The sequence below is a fragment of the Pristis pectinata genome, chromosome 1 (genome assembly GCF_009764475.1).
Source record: "Pristis pectinata isolate sPriPec2 chromosome 1, sPriPec2.1.pri, whole genome shotgun sequence".
NCBI lineage: Eukaryota > Metazoa > Chordata > Chondrichthyes > Rhinopristiformes > Pristidae > Pristis > Pristis pectinata.
Genome location: NC_067405.1, coordinates 121,958,889 through 121,986,282, shown reverse-complemented (window position 1 = coordinate 121,986,282; position 27,394 = coordinate 121,958,889). Strand labels below are relative to the sequence as shown.

General features: G+C 37.4%; 1 protein-coding gene across 4 annotated transcripts in view; it reads left to right on the top strand.

Moving 5' to 3' along the window:
- Positions 1 to 27,020, top strand: part of LOC127568755 (kelch domain-containing protein 1) — an 85,439-nt gene extending 58,419 nt beyond the window's left edge. For all 4 annotated transcript variants that reach the window (XM_052012904.1, XM_052012885.1, XM_052012874.1 and 1 more), the window contains 5 exons: positions 769 to 881; positions 2,045 to 2,117; positions 19,338 to 19,422; positions 22,532 to 22,584; positions 26,162 to 27,020. In XM_052012904.1, coding sequence (XP_051868864.1) covers positions 769 to 881; positions 2,045 to 2,117; positions 19,338 to 19,422; positions 22,532 to 22,584; positions 26,162 to 26,294 — 457 coding nt within the window. In that variant the 3' untranslated portion in view covers positions 26,295 to 27,020. The remainder of the gene's footprint in view (positions 1 to 768; positions 882 to 2,044; positions 2,118 to 19,337; positions 19,423 to 22,531; positions 22,585 to 26,161) is intronic.
- Positions 27,021 to 27,394: the final 374 nt, after the last annotated feature.

The window sequence follows — 27,394 nt, the reverse complement described above, 5'->3', positions numbered from 1 at the left end:
GCCATTGAAAGTGCTTGCAAAGGGCTAGCAAGAAAGACATTCTGCATCCAGCTCAGCAAAGTGGGGGTGTGTTTTGTGTTAATTTTTCAAGGAATGTCGATGTCTCTGACAATGTTAGCATTTATTGTCCACTTGAACCAAGGAGGAAGTTAAGAATCAACTAAATTGGTTGGTCTCTTATGGACGAGATGGGTAAGGTTAGTAGATTTTCCTTGCTGAAGCACTTTAGTGAATCAGATTTTTTTTTCCAATCCAGTGTTTTCATACTTGTTATTGACACTAGCACGTACTTTTCTTGTATTCCAGATTTATTTTAATTATTTTAATCAAATTCCCTAGCCACCTTGCTGGGATTTGAACTGTTGTTTCAGATCAATGGTTCAGAGATAAAGGCAGAAAATAATGGAATGATAACCTGTCATTGACCTGAAATGTTAATTCTTGTTTCTCTCTCCACAGTGACCTGCTCAAGTATTTTCAGTTTTTATTTTAGATTTCCAAGTTCTACAGTTTGCTTTTCTTCTTGGGTTCAGAACTCTGGTTGCTAATCCATTAGTTAAAACACAACCCTGCTGTAGACTACCAAGTGATAATCTTGTGCAGCAGACAATTATACTCACTTCATATTGAGAATAAACTTGAGTTGGTCTGTTGCCCGATCGAGTTAATTGCCTGTTAATGTGTTTTATTACTTCAATTAATCAATCAGTATGTTTGTACTGGTGCGCAGCTAAACTAAGATTGTGTTATTTTTTTTTACTCTCTTAGAATTACAGTTAAAGGAATACGTCCACAGGGGCGATCATGGCATACACTGACTCCTGTGACAGATGATCAGCTTTTCCTTTTTGGAGGACTAAGTGCAGAAAGTCAACCTCTTAGTAAGTATATACACAATTTTTCTGTGTTGCAGATGATGCAAGCAGGTTTTCTTTGTTGTTGTGTTCATATTGTTCCTGAGGCATTTCATGAACAGTGATACCCCAACCAGAACCAAAATTCATCCCACGCATCGTCTCCATTTCCCACATCCTTTCTCATCTTCTCTAGTCTCCACTTTGTTATGACTGAGATTCTCCATTCTCTGTGTCACCTCTTTCTTGGTCCCCATCTCTTCTACCATGCCTACCCAACACTGGAGTTCCAAATACAAAATAAAAAAACTTCCTGGACTGTTAACAATAATATTCTGTTTTGTGTACCATTTGAGGAGACCCAGGGCAATCTGGGAGGCTTGATGACCTTTTTTGAGGATTTTAATAAAATAGACCAGGGAATCTGTAGTAGTGAGTATTTGCAACATTTTCTACTTTTATTTCAGATCTCCAGCATCCACAGTTGTTTATTTGAAATTTTGTCTTGGGTTTTTGGTGCAGGATAAGTGAGTGTCTTTGGCCCAGACTTTCTTCCGCCAAAGGTGACCTACTTGCCAAGTCCACAGTTGTCCTTGGCAATAACACAGATGCAAGCCTCTGTGCCTCTAAGCTTCTCAATTGAAATCAATGGAGAAATCATTCCAATATTGCATTATTAAAGTAACTTTCATTGCCTCATTGGACTTCAATTCTAACAGAGCAGCTGCAAAATGATTTCCATAAATGGCTGTCGCATGGCACTTTCATGTTCATGCACACATACTTGAACTTGCTGATACTTGATAGACAAATGCTGGCATTTTCAGAAGCAATTGATAATTCTGAGAAGCACGGTAGAACTTTTTGTTAATAATTGTTTATTTAACTATTCAACAAAATACATAGTTAGCACCTAATCAATTTTCTGTAAGAGGTTATTCCTCTGTATTCCAATTTGAGGAAATAGTAGGTTCATGTAATATGTCCAGCAATTTCAGTTATAAAAGTTCCGATTTTCCTGGTTATGTTTCTTGTCTTAGGTTATATAAAGTCTAATTCTTAAGGTAAACGATAACTGTTCCAGTCTGGAGTAGATAATGTCTTTCTTCAACTTTTGTGCAATGTTAATGGTGACTTCGGTTCATTGGAGGCTTAAATTTGCCAGTAGTGTTGCCCTTTATCTCTTTCAGGTGATGCATGGATCTTCAATGTTGGAGCTAGTGAATGGAGGCAACTGGAGCATTGTCCTAAGAACAGACCCAGGTATAAACAAGGCAAAGTTTATGCTGAAGAATGCAATATTTTTTTAATAGTGCACAAAAAAGTTCAGTATTTTTTATTATTTAATAAGACTCTCAGATTTAGACACATTTCAATATTTAGGCAGTGGACAGGTAAAAGAAGACAATGAAGGTAAACTTTAAGTGAAGTTATGTATGTAGTAACAAATTGGCAATTCTAATTTAATCATTGATTGAGCCTATGCAGAATTTCAAATACCAAAGTTGCATTGTCCAGTTCTAAACAGTTTGTTTGAAGTAAATACTCATTAGTTATTAAAGAATCATAGTTCTTAAATTTAAAATAGTCTATTTGGGGAAAAAATAAAAATGCAGCGATAAAATAATTTAAATTAACAAAGCTGATTAAAGTCTTGTAACTGTAGACCTGAGTCTAACATCAGTGGTAGGGAAGATGGTGGAAAAAATTCTGAAGAAGAGGATTAATGATCACTTGGAAAGGCAGGGACTAATCAGCCACAGCCAGCTCGATTTTGTTAAGGGCAGATCCTGTCTAACCAATTTAATTCTTTGAAGAGGTAACAAAGTGTATCAAAGAGAGTAGAGTTGTTAATATGATTTACATGAACTGTAGTTAAAGCCTTTGACAAGGTCCCACATGGGATACTGGTTCAAAAGGTAAGGGCCCATGGGATCTAGGGCGTTGGTAAACTGGAACCAAAATTGGCTCAGAAATAGGAAACCTAGGGTGATGGTAGAGGGGTGTTTTTATGATTGGATGCCTGTGACTAGTAGTGTTCCACAAGGATCAGTGCTGGGACCCTTGCTATTTGTAATTTACATGAATGACTTGGATGTGGGAGCCACGATCAGTAAGTTTGCGGATGACACTAAGATCGGTGGAGTTTGGTAGTGTGGAATGTAATCTTAGGCTGCAGAGATATCAATCTTTTGGTGAAATGGGCTGAAAATGATGGAGTTTAATCCAGACAAATGTGAGCTGATGCATTTTGGGAGAACTAATGAGGCTATGACATACACCATGAATGGTAGGGTCTTGGGAGTATTGAATAGAGTGATCTTGTAGTACAAAAGTCCATAGATATTTGGGAACTATGTGCAGATAGACAACATAGTTAGGAAGGCATATGGGATACTGGCCTTCATTAGTCGGGGCATTAAGTACGGAAATAAGGAGGTAATGTTCCAACTTTGTAAAATCTTAGTCAGGCCTCAGCTGGAGTACTATGTGCACTTCTAGTCACAGAGGTATAGGAAGGATGTGGTAGCACCAGAGAGTGTACGAAGGAGATTAACTAGGATGTTGCCAGGGATGAAGCAGCTCAGTTATGAGGACAGACTGGAGAAGCTGGGTCTCTTTTCCTGGGAGCAGAGGAGGTTGAGAGGAGACATGATGAGGTGTATAAACTGTGAAGGATATAGATGGGGTGGACTTCAGGAAACTTTTGCCCATGTCAGAGGAAGATAAAACTAGAGGACATAAGTTTAGCATAAGGGGAAGGAGATCCTTCACCCAAAGAGTGATAAGTATTTGGAATGCAGTGCTAAATACTCTGGACAGAGTGGTTGAAGCTGGACAGTTGATAGCATTTAAGAAGTGCTTAGATGAGCACTTGAATCGCTTGGGCATAGAGGGCTGTGGACTAGATATGGGCAATGGGGTTAATATAGAATGGTATCCACTGGTTAGCCTGGACAAGTTGGGCCGATTGGCCTGTTTCCATGCTGCATGATTCTATGAAAATATCAACATGTGATGCTATATACTATAACTTGCATCTGCTGTTTCCTGCAAGCTAAGTTCCAATTTTCTTGTGTGGAATATGGTGAAGAAAGAGTTGATATTTATCCACAAGGAAATTAGTGAGAGAAATTGAAAGGTTTTGCTTCCACCCTCATTACTGTGTCTGTTCAAGGCTGCACTGCCTAATGCAAAAGATTAGGTTATTTGCCAGCTGGTACAATATGTGATGAAAGAAAAAAAACAAGTATGCAATTCACAAGTTACTTTACTTTAGTTGATAATATTACTTTATTAAATCATTGCAGCACTCAGCCCATTAGAATCCATAAGTAGTTCTTCACAAGAGCAATCCAGGTCATCCCATCTCCCTGTTCTTTCCTAGTGGCCCTGCTGTATTTTTTCTTAAGTATCAGCCCAATTCAGGGCAAGTTTGCTGCTTCTTCCTCCATATTTTCAGCTAGTGAATTGTAGATATTGACTACTTGCAACTAAAAACCGTGTTCTAAACCTGTCTGGTTACCTTCAAAGATTTAAGCACTTTACGCCCATGTCTCTCCATTCCAGTGCTCCTTTTAGAACTATTCCCTTTTTATTCCTTTACCTTTTCTTCTTCACATTAAAGTGGATTACCTTACACTTCTCAACAGTATGCTGATGAAAAGACATTGAGCCAAGACAATTAATCGTGTTTCTTTCTCCACAGATGCTGCCTGGCCTGCTGGGTATTTCCTATATATTCTGTTTTTAATTCATTTCATGTCCCTAGAGTAAATTAGTATCCAACTCAATTTTGCTGAATAATTTATTGTGTTGCACTATAAATGCTTTTTGAAAGTCCACATGGACAAAGTTAACTGCATTGTCCTCATTAACCATCAGTTACCTCATTTTTAAAAAAAACTCAGTTAAGTTAGTTAAGCAGAATTTGTTTTTAACAGATCTGTTAGATTTTCTTCATTAATGTATATTTGTTCTAATGACTATTAGTTTTCATAGAATGGTTACAGCACAGGAGGAGGCCATTTGGCTAATTGTATCCATGCTGACTGTTTACCATAACAGTAATCAGAATCTCTGATTTATTGTCTTTAGCAGTTTTTCAACTCGAGCATTAAGCTAACTGGCATTTTGATTGCTAAGTTTATCCCTGCATAGTTTTTTTGAACAAGATCTTTGAACAACAAAAAATGTACTTAACAAAATTGAGAACTGCATTTACATGCTGTTTGAATTATTTGAGGCAAGAATGCAGCAGAGAAATTCTGCATTTGAAATTATATCTGTTTCAGTTGCATCAAATTTACATACAAGTTGTTCAGAGCAAATAATGAATGGTGTCTGCCAAAATTTAAAAAGTACTGAGCTATTTCAAATGTATAGATTAGGGTTTTTAGATGGTGAAATGAGGATGAAAGTGGTTGATCATTGCTCTTTGAGTTGGAGACTAATATCAGATTTTTCTTTAAAGAATTGCAGCAAGTACATAGGAATGTATACTAGTTGTTTTAAAACCTTTATGCACAACATTTTTGTTTAGATTCTATAATCAGATTTCATTTGGCCTAAGAGTCATAGAGTTATACAGCATGGAAACAGGCCCTCCAGCCCAACTCGTCCATGCCTACCTGAGCTGGTCCCACTTGCCTGTGTTTGGACCTTATCCCTCAATCTTTCCTATCCATGTACCTGTCTAAAGATCTTTTAAAAGTTGTAATTGTATCTTCCTCTACCATTTCCTCTGGAATCTTGATCAGTATACCTACCACCCTCTCAGTGAAAAATGTGTCCCTCAGGTCTCCTTTGAACCATTCCCCTCTCACCTTAAACTTATGCCCTCAAGTTTTAGACTTTCCTAACCAAGAAAAAACACTGTGACCAACTACCTTATCTATGCCCCTCATGATTTTATAAACCTCCATAAGGACACCCCTCAGCCGCCTTCGCTCCAAGGAGAACAGTCACGGTCTCTCCTCATAAGTCAAGCCCTCCTGTCCCAGCAACATCCCTGTGAATCTTTTCTGCACCCTTTATAACTTAATCACATCCATCCCATAGCATGACTACCATAACTGCACACGATAGTCCAAGTGCAGTCTCACAAACGTCTTGTACAGCTGTGACGCAACTTCCCAACTCTTGTACTCAATGCCCCAACTGATGAAAGCAAACATGCCATAAGCATTCGCTGTCTAACTGTGTCATCGCTTTCAGGGAACTATGTACTTGTTTCCTGAGGTCTGTCTGTGTTTCTGTACTCTCCAGGACCCTGCTGTTCACTGTCTATTTACTGCCCTGGTTTGACTTCCCAAAATGCATCATTTTGCACTTATTCCATCTACCATTCCTTTGTCCACTTTCTTAGTTGATCTAGATTCTGTTGTAAACAAAGACAACCTTCTTCACTGTCCAGTATACCGATATTGATGTCATCCACCCACTTACGAATTATGCCACCTATAATTAGATTAATTTAGATTTGATGCCTTATTCACTTTTAAAGTGAATCACTTTTAGTTGTGACATGCATTAGAGTCTCGAGATCAATGCTGTTTTCTTTTATGACGCTTGTTCACATGAATACTTTTGTAGTTTGAAGAACTAATGAATAGATTTTTCCCACATTGGAAAACCATGTTATGACTAAATCCTTCAAGTATATGTAGCTCTTCTTTCAATGGAAATGTTAAGTCCTGGAACAGGTTGCTCAATTGTCCCCTTAGCTACAAGTTTGGGTGGGCAAATTGAGAAATATTTTCAGAAATTTCATTTAGTTTTGAGTAGATAGTTTCTGTGTTCTATTTATCTGTCCATTAACTCATTAATCTGCTATCTGTTTTGAAAACATTAAATTAAATGGATTAATTGAAGCAAATTTCTCTTGAAAGAAATTTTATTTTATGCAACCTGTCATTGTCCCTAAAATGGTCAAAGAACATTTGCTTGATACACTTAGAAAATGGCTACGTCAAGAACTGTCAGTCTACAGTATATTGTAGGTATTATGTACTTGAGCACTATTTACATCAATTTAGAAACTTTTATTTTTAGTGTTTGTTTCATGAATGTGAAAGAGGTTGCTGGTTGGGCTTCCAACCTGTAAAACAAAGGAAATTTCTACCAGAACTGCTGCTACATTTCAATCCCATCCATTGACCAGGTTTCAAAAGTGAAGATTTAGGCTAGGCAAATGAACTGCTTTAATACTGAAGATATAGTTTTGTAGCTAGTCAAGTAATTAGCAAAACATCTTGTTTACAATTTTCTACATGAAAAAAATTTAATTGGTGCTGTAGAAATTTAATTTTTTTGGTGCTTTATAAAAATAGAAACTATTTATCACAAGGTTACTTTATGGTTATAGCTCTACCTCCTTTTCTCTAAAGGGAGCAAACAGTGGTTCAGGAAATATACCAAAACCATTGATGAAAGGGAACAAACTTTCTGTTCATCATTATTATTGAGAATTAATTATGTTGTAAATACTTATAAACTTTATTAAATGATAGATGTGCCATAAGCTTGGAACTAAATGTTTACATAATTCCCTAATCTTTTCAAAACAACATTGACTTGATTTTTTTTTCCTGTTTAGGGACCCATTAATAAAATTCTACAAACTTAATTTTAATGAATTGTAGATTTTTTTAATCAAAAAGACATAATGGCCCTATTTAACTTTCAGAAGAGTTTTATCTTTATTTAATATTATGGTAGATTAGATCATCCAAAAAAAAGTCTAAATGCTTAGCACTGGTACAAATGCATATTAGAGTTTAATAATTAAGTATTAAACTTCAAACTTGTGTTCTCTCAAAACACTTGCACTAACTAGATATTTGTTGATTGGACTTCTAAATTTTGTAAAGCGTGATGAGCTGTACATATTTCTGCAGTTTAAATGGTTTCCATATTGCTGTTTAATATAGATATAGGGAGTTGTTTATTTTTCTAGTTTTAATAATTACTGTTGTAAATCAACCCTAATATTTTACACTTTGTAATTAAAGTATTTTTAAGTTGTGGTTTATTTCATCTGTTTAAAAAAAAATCTCCCATTTTCATTTCGTGTGTATACATTATGAATAAATAATTTAAACATTCTGTAATAGAATTTATACTAGTTACGGTAGTGACATTTTGCACCGTTTTAGATTAGCAGCAACCAAGCGTAATAGAGCACTGTTACAGTCTGTACAAAAAAAAGCGTCAGGTTGCAAGCTAGGATTTCAACATGTTCGAGTCAGGAAAGTCTACTCCATGTTCTACGGTGAAGCAGACCAGGCAGGAGTTTACCAACAGCAAGTCATGAGACAAAGGTTTTGATGAGGTGAGGAAAGCAAAGGCAGATGCAGAGTGCAGGGGAAGGAAATGTAGATTGCTTCTTAGTTCAACACAAGGTGGGAAAAATTATTATTGTAATATTTTCTAGTTAAAGTAGGGTGATTATTGTAGGAAATCAGTTAAAAGTACAATGCATAATTTCAGATTATATTACTTAGATATATTGTTTAGATTACTTTCTATTGCCAGATTTTTAGAAATAAATTCCACAGGGCTACATTAGATTCAGCTCTGAATGCAGAGGGAAAGCTTCATAAACTAGAAATAGTCTGTAATAATAAAGAGATGACCGAAATATTTTGAGCCCTTTTAAATGCCTTTCATTTAAAAATTCATGTGGATACAAAACTGAAAATTATTCCACTTTTTTGGCAGTGAAATGTTAAAATTTATCCATTTAATATCTTGGTGCATAGACTTGTGCTTTAGAAATATAAAGGTTTAACAGTCAACTATGTAAATTGTTTATACTGAACAAATTATGGGTGAGTTTAGCAATAAGATGGGGGTCTGTGTGCCTTTTAAAAGGAATTTAAAGCCACAACAATAGAATTTTTTCCTTTTCATATTTATAAGATTCCCATTCCCAAAACAGCCATGTTATTCTCTGCTGCTGCTGTTGTGAACGGTTATGTAGTATTACTGTTTCTTATTGTTGAGAGAAGCCTTACTGTAGCAATGCATTAATTTTTACTGCTGGTTTAGCCATTTATCTTTGAGTATCTTCCTGCATTGTACCATTTATTGCAGATCCAGGGTTAAAATTTAGAATCGACCAGAGGTATTTTAAGTTTCACCCAATTGGTTTGTTTGTTGCTTTTATTTCATCAGCTGTGAATTTTGATTAAAATTCTGATCATAGTAATGAACAAGACCATTATCATCAGCTCAGTAATATCATTGAAACTTGAATTAATAGCACTCAATACAATACAGATTAGAATCAAATACAGACTAAAAGAGGAAAAGATTACACATCCTCCTCCCAGTTTGCTTTCCTTGGCAAGACTGCATCATAGCTGAAGCATTGCACCACTTGCGTACCTGATTTATGCTGTAGCGCTACTCTCTGAAAAGCAAATCTGTATCTTCCTAAAATTCTCTTAATTTATTATTAGCACTTTCCACCAATGCAAATATGTTCAGCAAAATATTGTGGCTCACCAGCTGACTTTTGATGCAGATATCTGCATTGGATTGCTTTGTTATGTCTTGTATATCAGTCCTGAAACAACATTTTGGTTTGGATGCTATGGTCATTTAGGGCATGCTGAAGAAGCAGCTGTCTTCCATTGTACAGTGGTGGAACAAACAGTGCCTTCAGTCAGATTTTGAGATAAGGTATCTTGATGAATCACCATTCATACAAATAACTAAGGGAGACAGTAGTAACTCACCACGACCTGTGAAGAAAATAAGTATGTTTAAGTAGTGTTTTATTTTTTTACCTTGACATCTGTCTAACAAGGAAAATACTCACAAAATACTATATCAGCTTAATGATAGGAGCAGACTCTGGGTTTACATCAATATCCAATTGAATATTTTGGGGAGGCAGGGTGAGGTAGGACTCTGTAGGTGATAGGTGGACCAAGGTGGAGTGAGAGATGAGGGTTAGATGGAGCCAGGTGGGGGGAGGGGAGGGGTGAGGTAGGGACAGGCTGGATGGTGACAAGTGTAGGCACAAGAGGTGCAAGTGCTGGACTCTGATAAGGAACATGATGTGGAAGTGGATAAGAGAGGGCTGATGGGCCCACATGGGGGAGTGGATAATGTGGGAAAAGTGTGTAGGTGATAGGTGGATGGAACCAGGTAGGGGAGGGGTGCAGAACTGGGTAATGGGAGTCTAGAAGGGGGTATGGAAAGAGGAGGATGGGAGGATGCAAAGGAAAGAGAGAGAAAGGGGGATACAGAGTAACAGTTACCTGAAGTTGGAAAGTACAATGTTCATAACATTGGGTTGTAAACTACCCAGGCAGAATATGAGGCATTGTTCTTCAAATGTGCATTTGGCCTCACCCTGGCAGTGGAGAAGGCCACGGATAGATAGGTTGGTGTGGGATTGGGAAGAGGATTTGAACTGGCATGCAACCAGGAGCTCAGAATTACCATTTGAGGACAGAACACTGGTGTTCTGCAAAGCAGTTGCCTAGTCTATGCTTGGTCTCACTGATGTAGAGAAGGCCAAGTCAAGAGCACTGAATGCTGCAGATAAGGTTGGAAGAAGTGTACGTGAATCTTTGTCTCACCTTGAAGGGCTGTTTAGGCCCCTGGATGGTGGTGAGGGAGGAGGGGTAGGAATAAGGGTTCCACCCCACAATGCTCCATCAACCCATCATCCCTTATTCCAGCTAGGTCCACCTATCACCTACTGGCCCCTGCCTTACCACCAACCACCACCACCCCCCCCCACCCCCATTTTTTTCTGGCTCTCTTCCCTCTACATTCTCAGTCCTGATGCAGCGTCAAGGAAAGGGAAGATAGATTATGAAAGTAAACTAGCACAAATATAAAAACAGTAAAAGTTTTTATAACTATATAAAGTGGAAAAGGGTGGCTAATGTGAATGTAGGTCCCTTGGAAGATGAGAAGGGGGAATTAATATTGGGTAATGTAGAAGTGGCTGAGGCCTTGATCAACTATTTTGTGTCAGTCTTCATGGTGGAGGACACGTCTAACATGCCAAAGAGAGATGTTATGGATGTGATGGGAGGCAAGGACCTTGATACAATCACTGTGATTAAAGAGGTAGTGATGAGCAAACTAGTGGGCCTAAAAGTAGACAAGTCCCCTGGTCCTGATGGGATGCATCCCAGGGTACTGAAAGAAATGGCAGAAGTTATAGTAGAGGCATTTGTGATAATTTACCAAAATTCTTTGGACTCTGGGCAGGTGCCAGTGGATTGGAAGACAGTGAATGTCACACCCATGTTTTTAAAAGGATGTAGGCAAAAGGCAGGTAATTATAGGCCAGTTAGCTTAACATCTGTAGTCAGGAAAATGCTTGAAGCTATCATTAAAGAAGAAATAGTGAGACATCTGGATAGAAATGGTTCCATCAGGCAGATACAACTTGGATTCAGGAAGGGCAGGTCCTGCTTGACAAACTTACTGGAATTCTTTGAGGATATAATGGGTGCAGTAGATGGAGGGGAACAGGTGGATATTGTGTACTTGGATTTCCAGAAGGCATTCGATAAGGTGTTGCATAAAAGACATAAGGATGCATGGAGTTGGGGGTAATGTATTAGCACGGATAGAGGATAGGTTAACCAATAGAAGGTAGAGAGTCGGCATAAATGGTTGTTTCTCTGGTTGGCATTCTGTGGTAAGTGGGGTGCCAAAGGGGTCGGTGCTGGGCCCACAACTGTTCACGATATACATTAACAGTTTGGAAGAGGGGACTGTGTATAGCGTATCTAAGTTTGCTGATGACACTAAATTGACTGGTAAAGCAAATTTTGTAGAGGATGCAGAGAGTCTGTAGATAGGTTAAGTGAGTGGGCAAGGATCTGGCAGATGGAGTACAATGTTGGTAAATGTGAGGTCATCCACTTTGGAAGGAAAAATAGAAGATCAGATTATTATTAAATGGTTAAAGATTGTAGGAGAGCTTTGTACATGAATCACGAAAGGTTGGTTTGCAGGTGCAACAGGTTATCAAGAAGGCAAATGGAATGTTGGCCTTCATTGTTAGAGGGATTGAATTTAAGAACAGGGAGGTAATGCTGCACTGGCTTTGGAGGCGGTGCAGAGGAGGTTCACCAGGTTGACTCCGGAGATGAGGTGGTTAGCCTATGAGGAGAGATTGAGTTGCCTGGGACTATACTTGCTGGAATTCGGTAGAATGAGAGGGGATCTTATAGAAATATATAAAATTATGAAAGGGATAGATAAGATAGAGGCAGGAAGGTTGTTTCCACTGGTAGGTGAGACTAGAACTAGGGGACATAGCCTCAAGATTCGGGGGAAAGATTTAGGACGGAGATGAGGAGAAACTGCTTTTCCCAGAGGGTAGTGAATCTGTGGAGTTCTCTTCCCAGGGAAGCAGTAGAGGCTACCTCGTTAAATATATTTAAGACACAGATAGATTTTTGCATAGTAGGGGAATTAAGGGTTATGGGAAAAAGGCAGGTAGGTGGATCTGAGTCCACGGCCAGATCAGCCATGATCTTATTGAATGGCGGAGCAGGTTTGATGAGCCAGATGGCCTACTCCTGCTCTTCTGTCATATGTTCTTGTGTCTTGACCCAAAACGTTGAACATTCCTTTCCATCCACAGCAACTGCCTGACCCACTGAGTTCCTCCAGCAGTTTGTTTTGCTTTTGCTCCAGATTCCAGCATCTGCAGTTCTTCAGCGTCTCTGAATATCTTGATCTATTTATTTGCAAGTGAGATTTAATGTTAAGTTTTTAAAACTGGGACATTAAGCTCCTTTTTAAAAAAAAAAATGTAGCTAGGGACTAGATTGCTAGTTTGTCCACTTGGATGACTGGCCAATTATAGTTCCCTGTTTACTTCCTTTTCTACCTGGCCCTTTCTTCAGAAGACACTTGCTTGTCCATAGTCAGTAAGCATGATCATTAAGCAAGCTAATCCTGCCCTTACTCAATACCATTCATACATACACTCCACTTGATAAAACTGCTGGAAGTGGATAACCAGAAGTGAATATTCTGGCTGATTCTATTTTCCCTAGAAACCAACTGGGACAGTTGGGGCACATTAAGTACATGTGTGCTTTATCTAATGGGAAATATGCTGCACTGTATTTAAGCTTATTTTAATATCAATCTTGTGCATAGATCTAGCCTTGCATAGACCATCTGAGCATTATTCTGTCATCTGTCAGAAGCTTTTGATACTCTAATCCAGGTCACTAAGAACTTGCCCAGTCAATGGGTTTCTTATTGGACCATTAGTACCAGTATTGGTGCCCTGCAAAGCTTCTCTGAAACACTTTTGGAGCTAGGCAGGGATACAGTGAGAAATAACTCCAGTTAATGTTTCAATTACATGGGGTAAATAAGTTGCAATCCTCTATCTAGGTTTTGCCCATTCTAATGGTGTTTATTGTTTTTGTAATTGCACACTTGAGTATGAGATGCATTATTTTTAATTAGCAAAGTGAATATGGAACAATTTTAATACAATAAAAATAACAGTAAATGCTGCAAATACTTGAAGTAGGCAGCATCCGTGGAGTTAGAAACAGTTCATATTTGGGTTTGATGAACTTTCATCACAATTTAGAATTCCTAGCATTTTCTGTTATAACTTCAGTTTTACAGCACCTACGGTATTTTCAATTTCAATATATCCATTGGAAAAATATCTTGCATTATGGATGTTTTTGATTTCTCCACTCCTTAAGAAAATTATTTTTTTTTCTGTATACCCCGACACCGGTGCCTGTCTTTGAATGCGGTAAATTAACATCAACAAAAACAGCAAATTAAATTACTGGAAACCTCTGACAGATCAAGCTTGTTCTGTCTGCTGACCAAAGAATGTCTAAACAAAAGTATGAATTTTCCACAAGCACACAACATGGACATAATCTGCTTGGTCATATTTTTGTTTTTACTTTCCATTTTTTCTCTTTAACTGGCTGAAAAAATCTTGCATTTCTGTAGCACTTTTTACAACCTGTTCTGTAGCCAATTTTTTTTTTTTGCTGAAGGTAGGGACCATCATCATGTGGGAATTTCAACAGGAAATCAACGTCTAACATGCTACCTAAATCTATAATCTGATGATGATCAGATTCTAGACACCCCAAGGTGGGGGAAATATAAACTAATGTATCCTGTCAAACCTCTTAAAAATATTGTATGTTTCATTTCTCAGTCTTCTAAACTTCAGAGTACAGTCTTGGGCTACTTAGTGTCTTCACAGGACAAACCTGTCATTCTGTGATCGATCTAGTGAACCTTCAATGAACTCTCTCTGTAACAAGTACATCCTTCCTTAGGCAGGGAAGTGCCTGTACTTAATATTCTAGATGCAGTCTTGCCAAGGTTCTGTATAATTGGAGCAAGACTTCTCTATTCATCCTATTACAGTAAATGCCAACTGGCTTTTTGCCATCCGGATTGCTAAATTCGAAATATTCCCAGTCTCAGGTTTGCTGCAGCTCTTGGCAATGTCATAAGCCTTTTCCTTTGATATAAGACTAACATCAACTTCCCTCGATAGCCACAGCTGGGCCACTTTTCTTGTTGGTCTTTTTTGCCTTAAAAGAACATGGGTATCATTTGTAATCTATATTTTCTTTAAAAGTTATCCATTGCTGATTTCCTGTCACAATGTAGTTTCCCAATCTATACCTCGTATCTTTGTCCATTTATTTTATTCAGCTTTAAAACACTGGTTTCTGATTTTGGTGGTGCAGGGGATGGGTAGGGGAAATCACTTCCAAGCTTTATAAAATTCTATTATATTAAGATTATTTTTTCCTTAACTACATCAATCAACACTTTCTCATTACACAGCATATCTATAATGAGCAGTTTCCTCATTGGTTCTTCAACATATTGATGTAGAAAACCATATCATATACTCCATGAATTCATCCTCCATACCATTAACTGCTAATTTACCCAGTCTATCTGTAGATTAAATTCCACCTTAATTATTGTATTACCCTAATTATAAGCACCTTCAATTTCCTGATTTATACTATATCCTAAGTTACTGTTACTGTGTGATGGATGATCTGTATTATCTCTTGATGTTTTCTGCTTCTTGCTAATCACTCCTCTCTTCTTCCCAACTGCCTCTATCTCATTCTTTAAAATCAGGGTTACTCCCCTTTTTTTAAATTTTGCCTATCTCTCCTGGACTTGCACTTTATACCACAACTCTATGACTGTTACATTGGTAACATTTATTTATGTGCCATTATTTCATGAACCTTGTAATGAATGCTACTTGCATTCAGATACTGAGCCTTTACTTTTGTCCTTGTACCATTTTCCCTACTCTTGACTAATCGGAAGTATACTGTTATGTTTGTACGCGCTAAAATATATTTCTTCCACATCAGTCCATCAACCATATATTCAATTCTCCAGTTTTAATGACTCTTACCAGACCATTTCAGAGGGCATTTAAGTCACCCAGATCAAGAGCAGATGGAGGAAGGGCTTTGCTAGTGATGCCCAGATCCTGAAAGTAAAAAAAAAACTCACTGCCCCCTGTACATTTGCACATTGCATAGGTAGTAAACCAGAAATGATCATCTTTGTAATTTCTGGTTTTTAATCTAGACCCAAACTGCTTGTATTCCTTCAGAAAAAAAAACTTCCTTTGTCTTATCTATGCCTTTTGCTCCCACATGCATCACAATAACTGTATCTTCCCACTCCCACACCAAGTTCCTCTGTTCCTAGGGAAATAACCTTTACCAAACCACAAGGCATGCAACACAGACTTTAGAAGTCACAATCGTAGCTGCAGGGAACAGTATCTATCCCCCTGACTATGCTGTCCCCTCTTACCACTACATTCCTCTTCACTGTCCACTGCCCGCCCCACCCCACCCACCCCCCCCCCCCCCCCCCAATGTGAATGGCCCTTGTACTGTGCTGTTGTAGTTAGCTTGCTAATCCACACAGGCTGCAATAATAAATGTGAGGCTGCTGCTCCTCCATGCTACATTCTGGATCCCTATACTACCACACTCATCATCACACCCTCCTGTCCTGGACTGACCAGTTTCTACAATACTTAATCGAATAGATGTGACTGCCTCCGGATACACAGGGTCCAGATAACTTTACCCCCATAGTATTTGAATTTCAGGTTCTGGCTGATCAACTGTGAGCTAAAGTTTCTCAAGAACCAGATGCTTACTGCAGATATAATTTAACATCAAACTCCACTGCTCCATTTGCAAGATACTGCTCTGTTCTAACATCTTTTGAATTTCACATAGGCCAGAATACCAGGCTGCTCTCCCCTTTTCAAAATTTCTCTGCCCATGCTTTTATATCTTCTGGCTTGTAACCTGAGAGACCTAAGCTGCTGCTGCAAAAATGTTTCTTTTTCTATCATTGGAATGAAATCCCTATGAGTATTGCCTTTATTTCCTCAACACTTATCATTTCAGCGCTCTCTCCATGTGCTGTTGCTACTTTTGATTTCTTCCTTGGAGTCAGATTATAAGCCATATATGTACATTTCAGACAAAGAGGAATCACCAGGTTTCTGTACTCTGTTGCAGAGTCCTTTTTTTTCCTCCATTGCACCTTGGTCACCTACTTATCCTCTGTGTCATCTAATCTGACTGTGACATCTGCTTTCAACACATGAAATATGAAATGTTTCTACTTGTGTGTTGTGCATTATCTCAAATTGTGATTGAATCCTGGTAATCTTTAGTGATTTCTGCTTGCAGACACTTAAATTATAGTTCTGCTGGAAACAGATTCCATAATGTTTCCCCATTAGACAAATAACATTGTTGTTGTGTGACTTTGTAGCTTATAACTGAAACCAAATGTTCCTACGTGCAGTTCCACTTGAGAGCAAATTGCCTTCACTTGCCTTCTAATTCTCAAGGCTTTTCATTTATAGGGTCTGCTTGAGTTTATTAAAATGGCAAACCAGTATGATAGTTCAAGCATAGCTTTCATTTCAATAATCATAATCAGTACTTTCATAGCTTATTAATAAGAAGCTTTGTCAACTAAACTAGGCAACCCAAATTGATGATGAATGAGTCAAAAGCATTATAAAATCAGTGTTTCAGGGAAAACTTATTAGCATAAGGAGTTTTTTGTCTCTTGGGTCACCATCTCTTTCCCCTCTTTTTTTTCCAGTTGCCAATCCATTGTGATTAAGAATTGTCCTGGATTATAGTGTTAATTCTTTCTCTTGGAATAGATAGAGTAGTGAAAGGTTAAAGCTCTTCAAGCTCTGTGGTTTTATTTTGTTGCTTGTTCAGACTGTTTGAAACTGTTGAATTTCAAATCTAATCTTATGAAGGAAGAGTACATTACAGGTATAGCTTTATATTGTACTCTCGTTCTTAGAATACTGTGCACTTGTTGGAACAGCCTTTTAAAGTTTGGCTTGAATGACTTCAGTGTACCTGGCATAGGATTCCACACATCATTTCCTTTTGGAGTTGGTGCTTTGCACTCTTCCTTGAATTTTCTTGAGGGCTGGTATGGATCAGAGGTGACTTCACACGTGCACTTTTTGGAACGTCTTCTGTGTTTCTTGGATTGAGTGTCAGATGTCTAGATATTTCTTCTCAGATTAGATGCATCCCATATTCTTCTTTGAAACATTTGTTTTAGGAATAATACTGCTTTGTCAAAATGTGGAATACATTGGTTTGGTAGAAGTGAAAATTCTCTAGTCATTTATTGCAGCAAGATGATTTCCTCCTTGTTGGGTGAGCCCAGTAAGAAGTGTTAGAATTCTAAGGCTTGTTTTGATAGTCTTAGAGAGATACTCTAGCAGTGACCTTCAAGTACCCATTTACACTAATCCCATGTTTATACTAATCCTACCCTAACCTGTTTTATTCTCCCCACTTTCCGACTTACTCTATCTGTCTTGCTCTACAAAAGCCCAGAAATGCAGAATTGGAAATGTGTAACACTGTAATACTATCTCTGCAGCCTCTCTAGTTGGGAGGTGTTGCAGTGTGCACCATGTGGGATGCTGTTTGCTTGGAATTATCTTGAGCTAGCCCTTCTGAAATCTGCAACAACTAATAGTTATAAGAGCCCACATCCTTAACTTTGTTATATAATTTGGTAGCCCAGGTGTCTGTCAGTACTTCTGACGGTGTTTCCTTCTGACATTAGAGGATGGAAACTTACAAGTTCATTTGTGGATTATGTATTATATTCTGTTTGAGAGCACTTGAACATGGCCTTTTAATGGCAGTCTTAAACTTTAGAGCTAATTTCAAACTATTTATAAACAGCTGATGGAGGCAGGGTATAATAAGGCACTTCATTTTGATTACCTACTACGACACATAGTGGACCCATCGGCCCATGTATGCAAACCCGTCTGTCCCATTCATACCTTTATTTCCCTGTTGTCCTGGAATATTCTCTCTTGATTTGTTTCCCACTTATCTACACTAGGGGTAATTTGCAGTAGCCACCTAACCTACCAAAATGCCTTTGGGATGTGAGGAAACTGGCACATCCAACAGAAACCATGCAGTCATATGGAGAATATGTAAACTCCTTACAGAAGAAATACAAATCAGGATTGAACCCAGATCCTTTGAGCTGTGAGACAACAGTACTAACTTGTGCATCATCATGTGGTCCTTTCCTTGATCTTTTTTCCTGATTCTTTCTTGTTTAAGGAAACATTAACCAAAACTTGCAGGAAACGACAGAAACTTCAAATACTTATGACTGGGCACAATGAGTGGACCCATCTGAGTAGAGGTCTTTTTGTCATCTTTATTGTGGCTTTCTTCTTTGACATTTCCATACTTGGTCTGTATTGCCTTATTTGATTGAAGGTACTGACCCACCCCAAGAGGCTTCTGTCAAAGGACATGGGAGGGATTAGCTAATTATGATCAAATTAAAAAGCTTTCAAAGTCTAGACATTTCTAATTATTAGACATGACAAATAGCTTCCTTTTACATTAATAACAGTTTTGAAGGTGAGTAAACAACTTTCATTTCAAAAGTGAATTTCTGCCCCTCCCCTCACAAAACATCAAAATATATATGATTTCTCACAACAAGAAAAATATTCTATGAAATTTTAATGCTGATTGATAAAATTGAAAGAACAATTAAAGTACCTGGTGTGCAAATTTTAATGACTTTAATAGGATACCTATGACATCCATATTGAATAGAAATAATTCTTGTGAAAAATAAAAAGGAGGGGCATTTAATACTTCCTGAGAAAGCAGTTGTGCAAAGATGTGCTATTGAGTATATCTTCAGTCAAACTTTAGAAAAATTGATTAATGCCAGCTCTTAACATTAAAGTGCCCATGATAACTCAATTTGAAGAAAATAAATCAAATTTGTATATTACATTTTTACTTGAGTTGAAATATTAGAAATAAGGAAATAAAAACTTTGGCATACATAACAAATAGATATTAATCTATTTAATATTGAAAACATCTGCAGGTTGTGGCATACAGCCTGTTTGGGAAAGGAGTATGAAGTGATGGTGTTTGGTGGGAGTAAAGATGACCTGCTTTCCTTTGATTCTGTAAGTACATTGAAACGATTGACTGGTTTGTCTCCTCTTAATGCTAGTAAATCAAAATTGGAGGACAAGTGCGTTAGTAAAAACAGCTTCTTGTTTTGCTACAGAGATGCTTTGAATTTGCAATCTCTGGTTCTTGAATTCTGCATATTTTTTGTTATTTATAATTACTAATTCTTTGCCACTTAAGTAAAATGGAGAACTGTAAATGCCAGAAGTTTTAAGTGAAAATGCATTTTTTTGGAAATGCATACACCAGTCAAACTACATTAAAGATAACAATCTGTTGGATGTGTGTATCCTTCACCGAAATCTGTTCCAGATCTGATGAGTTCTTACTATCACACTGTGCACTTCCAGCAGCTTTATATCAAAACAGCAACTTAAACTGTTCAACATAGATTATTCCTTGTTTAAGAGTCAGAACTAGAAAGTAACATCTTGGCCTACTCTGACGTCAAAAATGATAAAGCTCTGAGTAACTTCTTGTCCAGCAAAGTTACTTTAGGAAAATTTGCATTAATGTAATTTTATATTTGCATTCTGAGATATTGGCAACTTTAATTATTGATGGGATCACAAGAGCATTACAGAAGCCATTACCATTTATGGAGGTTTTGATTATCTAAAAACCTTGAAACTTGAATATTTTGCAACTTTCAAACCTAGCTAGTCATTCTATTGCTATGTTAGGAAGATTAAAAGGGGAATGGAAATCTATTTTTTTTCCCCTGCCATCTTTTGATTTTTCATCATTTCTCCCTTCTGCAAAGAATTTGGCAATGAGAAATATAAGTTTTATAAAATAAAGTGAACTTGCTTTTGTTTAGAAGTTGCCAAGCATTTAAGTTGAATATGAAAGCTGAATGAAAATGTAGAACTGTCTGTTTCATATGGAGAAAGAGAGAATAAATGTAAAAGACACTTGGATAGGAACTTGGAATAGGATAGACGCTTGGAAAAGGTTAGAGGATATGGGCCAAAATTCGGGCTGATAGGTCTCACTTAAATGGTCATCTTGGTCGGCATGGACGAGTTGGGCCAAAGGGCCTGTTTCCGTGCTATATGACTCTGACTCTAAATTGTCTCATTGCATTAAATTGGGCTTCAAGATTATCAAAGACTATTTATTGAGGCTATCAGCACATTGAGAGGAGAGGAAGTTAGTTTTATTGAAGGACCTACTGATAAATCACTGACAGTGAAGTACAAGAGACAAATTTTTCACTTTGTTCACATATATATATATATATATATATAATATAGAGAGAGAGAGAGAGTGAACATGACAAAGACCAAAACATTGTAACAGCTGTCTAACAGTATAGAGAAAGTCTGACCTTGAGACAAACCTTAATTCAAGTGCCAAGTAGATCAGGATCAGAAGGCTGTAGTTAAATTACCTTGATAGTGAATATGTGACAATTTCATTTTTTCCAGAAGGTTTGATGCTGAAAACAGAATATGTGACATTGTCTTGTGTTTCTGTTCTGCTTAGAAAAGTCATCATTTTGCTCTGATTTGTATCAATCCTTTGGGTTAGAGCCATAGAGTCATACAGCACAGAAACAGGCCCTTCAACCCAACTGGTCTATGCTGACCAAGATGCCCATCCAAGCTAGTCCATTTTGCCAGCGTTTGGCCCATAACCTTCTAAACCTTTCCTATCCACATACCTGTCCAACTGTCTTTTAAAAGTTTTTTTTTATTGTACCTGCTTCAACCAGTTTGCTCTGGCAGCTCATTTCACATACCACCCTCTGTGTTTCAAAAAAAAAGTTACCCTCTCACCTTAAACCTATGACCTCTAGTTCTTGATTTCCCCAACCTTGGGGGAAAAAGACTGAATGCCCTCATAACTTTATCACCTCTCAGTCTCCTATGCTCCAAGGAAAAAAAGAGTCCTAGCCTGTCCAACCTCTGCCTATAACTCAGTCCCTCGAGTCCTGGCAACATCCTTGTAAATCTTTGTTGCACTCTTTCCAGTTTAATAACATCTTTCCTACAGTGGGGAGACCAAAACTGAACCTAATACTCCAAGTGCAGCCTCACCAGCCTCTTGTACAACCACACCATGACCTCCCAACTTCTATACTCAATACCTTGGCTGCTGAAGACCAGCATGTCAAAAGCTGCCTTCTCCATCCTGTCTACCTGTGACTCCACTTTTAGGGAACCATGTACCTGAACTCCAAGGTCCCTCTGTCCTACAACACTTCCCAGAGCCCTGCCGTTCACTGTGTAAGTCCTACCTTGATTTGACTTTACAAAATGCAACACCTCGCACTTACCTGAATTAAACTTCATTTCTTATTCCTTGGCCCACTTACTCAGGTGATCAACATCCTGGGAATTTTCATAACATAACTTTCCCTCTGACAGTTTAAAAACTGATGCAACCATAAAATCATGCTTTTAATTTATTTACCTAGTAAAAACGCCTGTTTTGACACTATCATTGGTAGGTCAAGTTTTCTGTGACAAAAGGGCTATTCAAACTTAACTTGATTTTTAAGGGTGGGAGAAAAAGATAGTTGGATTAAATGGGGCATAAGAATCATGAAACAAGAAAACAAAAACCTGCAAAAGCTAATTGAAGGTAGGATAAATGTAGCAATGTTTCTTGTAAACATTAAAACTGGAAAACAACCTGTTGATTGAAAATTTCTCATACTATATCTACCACAGAGGTTTAATAAAGAAATGCAATAGTGGTAGTTGACAAGTGGAAATCATGAAGAAATAATAATGAAAAAATCTTTCTAAATATATTTTAAAAATTCAAATCACTAGTCTTCTGCCTTTCAATAATGTCTTATTCAACAAATATTTGCTTTTTCTTCATATGGAATTGCTTGTCCAAATAAAACCTGAAAATTAATTTATTTCTCTTTCATGGAATCAAAAGTAATTCTGATCAGGAGTAGCTCACCAAGCACTTTAAAACCTGAGTAATATTTCAGAAGAAATATGAGTAATGCACATTCAATACAAATGTAGAATCCTTTTGTGAGAAACTAAGTTGGATAATTTGATAACTCATTATTGCAAGTCAGTGAAGAGGAATCTGATTTGAAGTGTTAACACATTTTATCTCTGCTCTTTTAATTAGGGTCACTGTAATGATGTGCTGATTTTTCAAACCCAGCCATATTCACTGTTCAGGTAACAATTTTACATTTTCCTTCTGATGTAGAACTTCTGTTAAAATAATTTTACTAATGTTATGGACTCAGTGAAAGTCCCTTTAAGATAGAGAGTGTGTGTGTATGTGTGTGTGGGGCGTGCTTACGTCAATAGAAGATAAAGGACGTAATGACGTTGTTGAAGAAGTTAGAAGAAGAAAGAGAGAGAGAGAAGGGAGAGAGACACCAGCCTGCTTGTTTTCTCTATCGATGGATGAGAAACAATAACTGTGTTTGCCACTGAAATCCATGTATGGAAGTTGGAAGTAATCCGGTGGAGTTCACTTTGTTGCTGACCTGTAGAAGGAAACAGGTATTTGTGTGTGGACGACCACGGTTCGGATGCTTTTCGGGGTGAGGAAGTCACTACCGAGTAAACACTGAAGTGTCGTTTGGGTTCCATCGTGGAACATTTGGATTTCGTATGTACTCTCTCTATGTTTTTCTACATCTACATCTTATCTTCAGACAACGGTGGTTGTTGAAGAAGCCCTTGCTCATGTTTCACCTTATGGCTTGCGGAACTGAACTTTAAGAACCATTCAGGAACTGGGAGTTTTGGACTTTGTCACACACACACACACGAAGAGTTTAGTTTTGGGGTTAACGTTCGAGGTTTAACATTTTTGAATTCTAACATACTAACATTTTTACTTTTATTTTACGTATTATCATAAGTAGTGATTAATAAAATAGTTTTTAACACTGAATCATGCTCAGTGTGTTTCTTTTGTTGCTGGTTTGTGACACTAATTATCAACAAAAAATTGTGATTTTCATGTCTTTCAAAACAGCACCCTTGAAAAGGAAGGGTAACTTCTTTTAGTAATCTTCTTTGTTACAAGTATTGAACTTAGAATTCTGGCATTTTGGACAATTTTACTTCAGTAAACTTTTTAACTTTTTCCTGTCTGAGGTTGGGGTTACCTTGTATCTGGTCTGAGAGTAAAATTGAGTATAGAAAAAGTGTTTTTTGTGATTATAGAATTACACCCATCATGCAGCCTGTAGAGAGTTTGGAATGGAACCTGGTACTGACTTAAAGAAATATAAGGATGCTAGATCCTGCCAGAGGAAGTAGTTTTTCTTTCTTTGTGGATCAGTTGATTGCAGAAATATGACTTTGAATTTCTGGGTCTTTTGGTGTTTTCTTTACACTCTGGATTGCTACAGTACAAATCCTCTTCCCCCAGGAGTTGGGGGTAGATAAGCCCTGTTGAGCTAAAATAGTTTGGGCATCAGTAAAATATCTTATTATCCATGGGATTTTGTTTGGAGTCAACATTATGGCCATTCAGCAGGCAGGAGTCTTTATGATTCATGGAAAATGTGGATGTGATCCATTAGCACCTTTTGGGATCGCCAACAGTCTTAGATAAATTCCAGAACTATCTTGAGTTGCTGCCGTTTATTGGTGGTGAAGAAACTGAACTGTGATGCTTTAGCAAACAATGCAGAGAGTCCTACAGCACAGAAACAAGCCCTTCAGCCCACCATGTCCATGCCAACCATCAAGCACCCATTTACACTGATCCCACATTTACCTCATTTTATATTCCCAATATTCCCTTCAACTTTTTTGAGATTCTACCACTCAGTCACACACTTGGGGCAATTTACAATGGCCAATTAACTTATCAACCCACGCACCTGGAGGAAACCCATGCAATCACTGGAAGAACATTCAAGTTTCACACAGACAGCATGCGTGGTCAGGATTGAACCCAGGTCACCTGTGATATAAGGCAGCAGCTCTACTAGGATTAATTGGAAAGTAATTTAACATTATCCTCTCATTGTTTAATTGCTAATGTTGGCATGCTTGTGTGAAGGGGTGGTGGTGATGGTGGTAACTAATCAGACGAGAATGAAGGGTCTGGTAAAGGTTATGTTGATGCTGCCAAGACAGAAGATGGTAATGGCTGTTCAACCTTAATTATGAACTTGTTCAGGGATGACTGCACTATGGACTTTGACTTAATTGTTGATGGCTTTGTAGGTGGCTGTTGATGATCCTGCTGAGCTTTGTGAGCTTGTAGTATGGGGGTCCAACTTATTGAAACATTGCAGTCTTGCATCAAGGTGCCTGAATGCCTCGTCCATGTCTTCTGCTGTGAATCCTTCTGGTAGTTCAACCTCTGGTGAATCGTCTGCTTGGGTCTCTTCAGTGATGTTCAGTCTCCACCTCCAGTAAATCTTCACTCTTCAGGTCTTGAGAGTTGGATTCCAGCAACATTTTGATTTTGTCAACTTCCATCTCAAGCTCAGCAACTTCACTGATCACTTCAAACATTTCCTCAAAACTAGTGAGAGAAATGTTCAGTCGCAGCCTAATACAGGAGCAGGATTTTGAAACTAAGCTGGAGATCAGTTTGTATGGCATTCATTTTTTTCTTATTCTTTAATCTGTTCAGTATACCTAATATATAGATATTCTTACATTTTCATTTGTGATGCAAGTACTATAGGTAAAGGCTACACAGTGTTAAGTTGTAATGACATGTTCAGAACAATTATCAGCCACATCAACAGAAATAGAAAGACTAAGATAAGAAAAGACCAATGATGAAGTACAACCATATCTCTCCGTATACTTTTCACTCCATCTCATATGAGTAAAGAGCAGCAGTAACAACCACACTTGAAAAACAAACAAAACATTTCACTGATGAAACCAGGAAAGGGACTGTTGGAGGGGACCTAGGAAAAGGTTAATGAGATTGGGTATCTAGATGATTTCTGAGCATGGGATGTTCTCATGGAAATTAATGTGGAGGATTTTAACAGCACACAAAAATAGTTCTTGCTATGAATATAGTGTATGTTAACATAGATGATGACTGGCTATTACCTTACTCCTGTTGGTTTACATAGTTGAATCTCACATAATAGTCACTGGATTACGTATCAGGTGATTAAAGCTGGCTCTGGCAGAAGGAAACCAGAATTGACTGTTTAATCAAATAAAGATCAGACTAAATATACACTGTGCCATGTTTGTGGTAAATTTAAAGTAATGTTAGCTATGGCTCAGTAGTGCTCTTTCCTGAATCAGAAGGTTTGTGTTTAGTGCACTCTTTTGAACAAGACATTAAACCCTGGCTTTTTTCTCAGATGGACATAAGATCCTATGGCTATAAGAAGAGCTGGGAACTATCCCTGATCTCCTGGTCAATATTTATTTCTAACTCAACATGTATGCCAAAAAATAGATTTATTGGTCATTATAGTATTTTTGCTCTTTATGAAATCCTTATGTGCACACCTTGACTGTCACATTTCCTATGCTGCAACAACATCTACAGTTCAAAAGTAAGAACACCAGATTCACCTGACTGGCTGAGTATTTCCAGCATTCCAGATTTCCCAAATCTACAGGGCACTTATTTTTTTATTTACAATTCAAAAGTACTTCATTTGGTATAAAGTTCTTTGGGATGTCCTGAAAGGGGCAGCAAGGGTGCAAGTCTTTAAAGGAGAAGTTATTAGGAAATATAGATGAATCACTTTTATGTGAATACATGCAATATGTGATTGGTGTTTTTTTTCCTTTATAGGTTGTGCTTAGACTGCATTGCTAAAAATTCCACAGTTTTACAGAGTCAGCTTCCATGGTTGCCTCGTCAATTGTTGTCTCAAGTGGAGAAAAAAATCACTTTCTGGGTTTCAGCTGGACGCCAAGAAAAATGAAAACTTATTTTAAACAGAGTTTGATTTAAGAATATTTGCATATATCACATTTAATGATGTATTGCAAGAGGTATGTCATTATGATTGGCAAATGTAATATTTGAAGTGTGCAAACCCAAATTGGGTTGATATAAATGTGATTGTTAAGTTTTATTGTATTCATTTTGTAGACTGATTAACATAGTAGGTATGTTAATTCATTTTATATCATCCTGGGCCAGATTCTGAAATAAATTTGTTTTGAGTAATAACACCAGTTGTGATGATTTTTTCATCAATAAAAATAAACCGGTAAAGCAAGACATCTCTTGCATATTATTGAGACAAATGAAGATATTAGGTAAGTACAAAGTGCCCAATTTTTATTTTCACTAATCATTAACTCATCATTCATTGTTGTTCACGAACTACTAGATTATCCTTACCACTATAAGATCACTTTATGTTGAATTTCAGGTAATTCACATTCATTGATTGCTGGAGACTTCTTTGGACAGTGATACCATACAGACCAATTGTGAAAGCCTTTTCTCTTTATTCCTGATGTGTAATTATTAATCGTAATTAGGAAGTATCTTTTTATTGTTAACAATGTAAAGATGGGAAGATATATAACGAAGTAACCATTATGGGAGACTTGTATTTTACTCTAAACTTTGGTTATTGTGAATTCTTACATTGTTCATATTTACTGTTCATATGTCAACAGAATGTGTTCCAAATACACTTTGAATCACTATTAAATATTAACTGCTTATTTAAAACCTTAAATTGCATTGGTATTTTGCACATTTAAAGAACAAATTAGTGTAAGTTTTTTTTTAATGAGTTAATATTCTAATATAAAAAGGACCTTACTTTGAGTCTCACTTTTGGAAAATTGCCAGTTACCATTATGTCAAAATAACTGAAAGATGCATTGATGTATTAATTTTCTGAAAAGTGACAGTGCATTTCATAGTAACCGAATGGACAGCTACCCTAGTCCTTTGAGTCTCTTTAAAGTATCCTTTACCTGGTGCACAGAGTTCAAATAGTTAAATTTTGAGCCATATTATTTTATTGAATTTCCACAATTCCCAATTTCTCAGTAATGATTC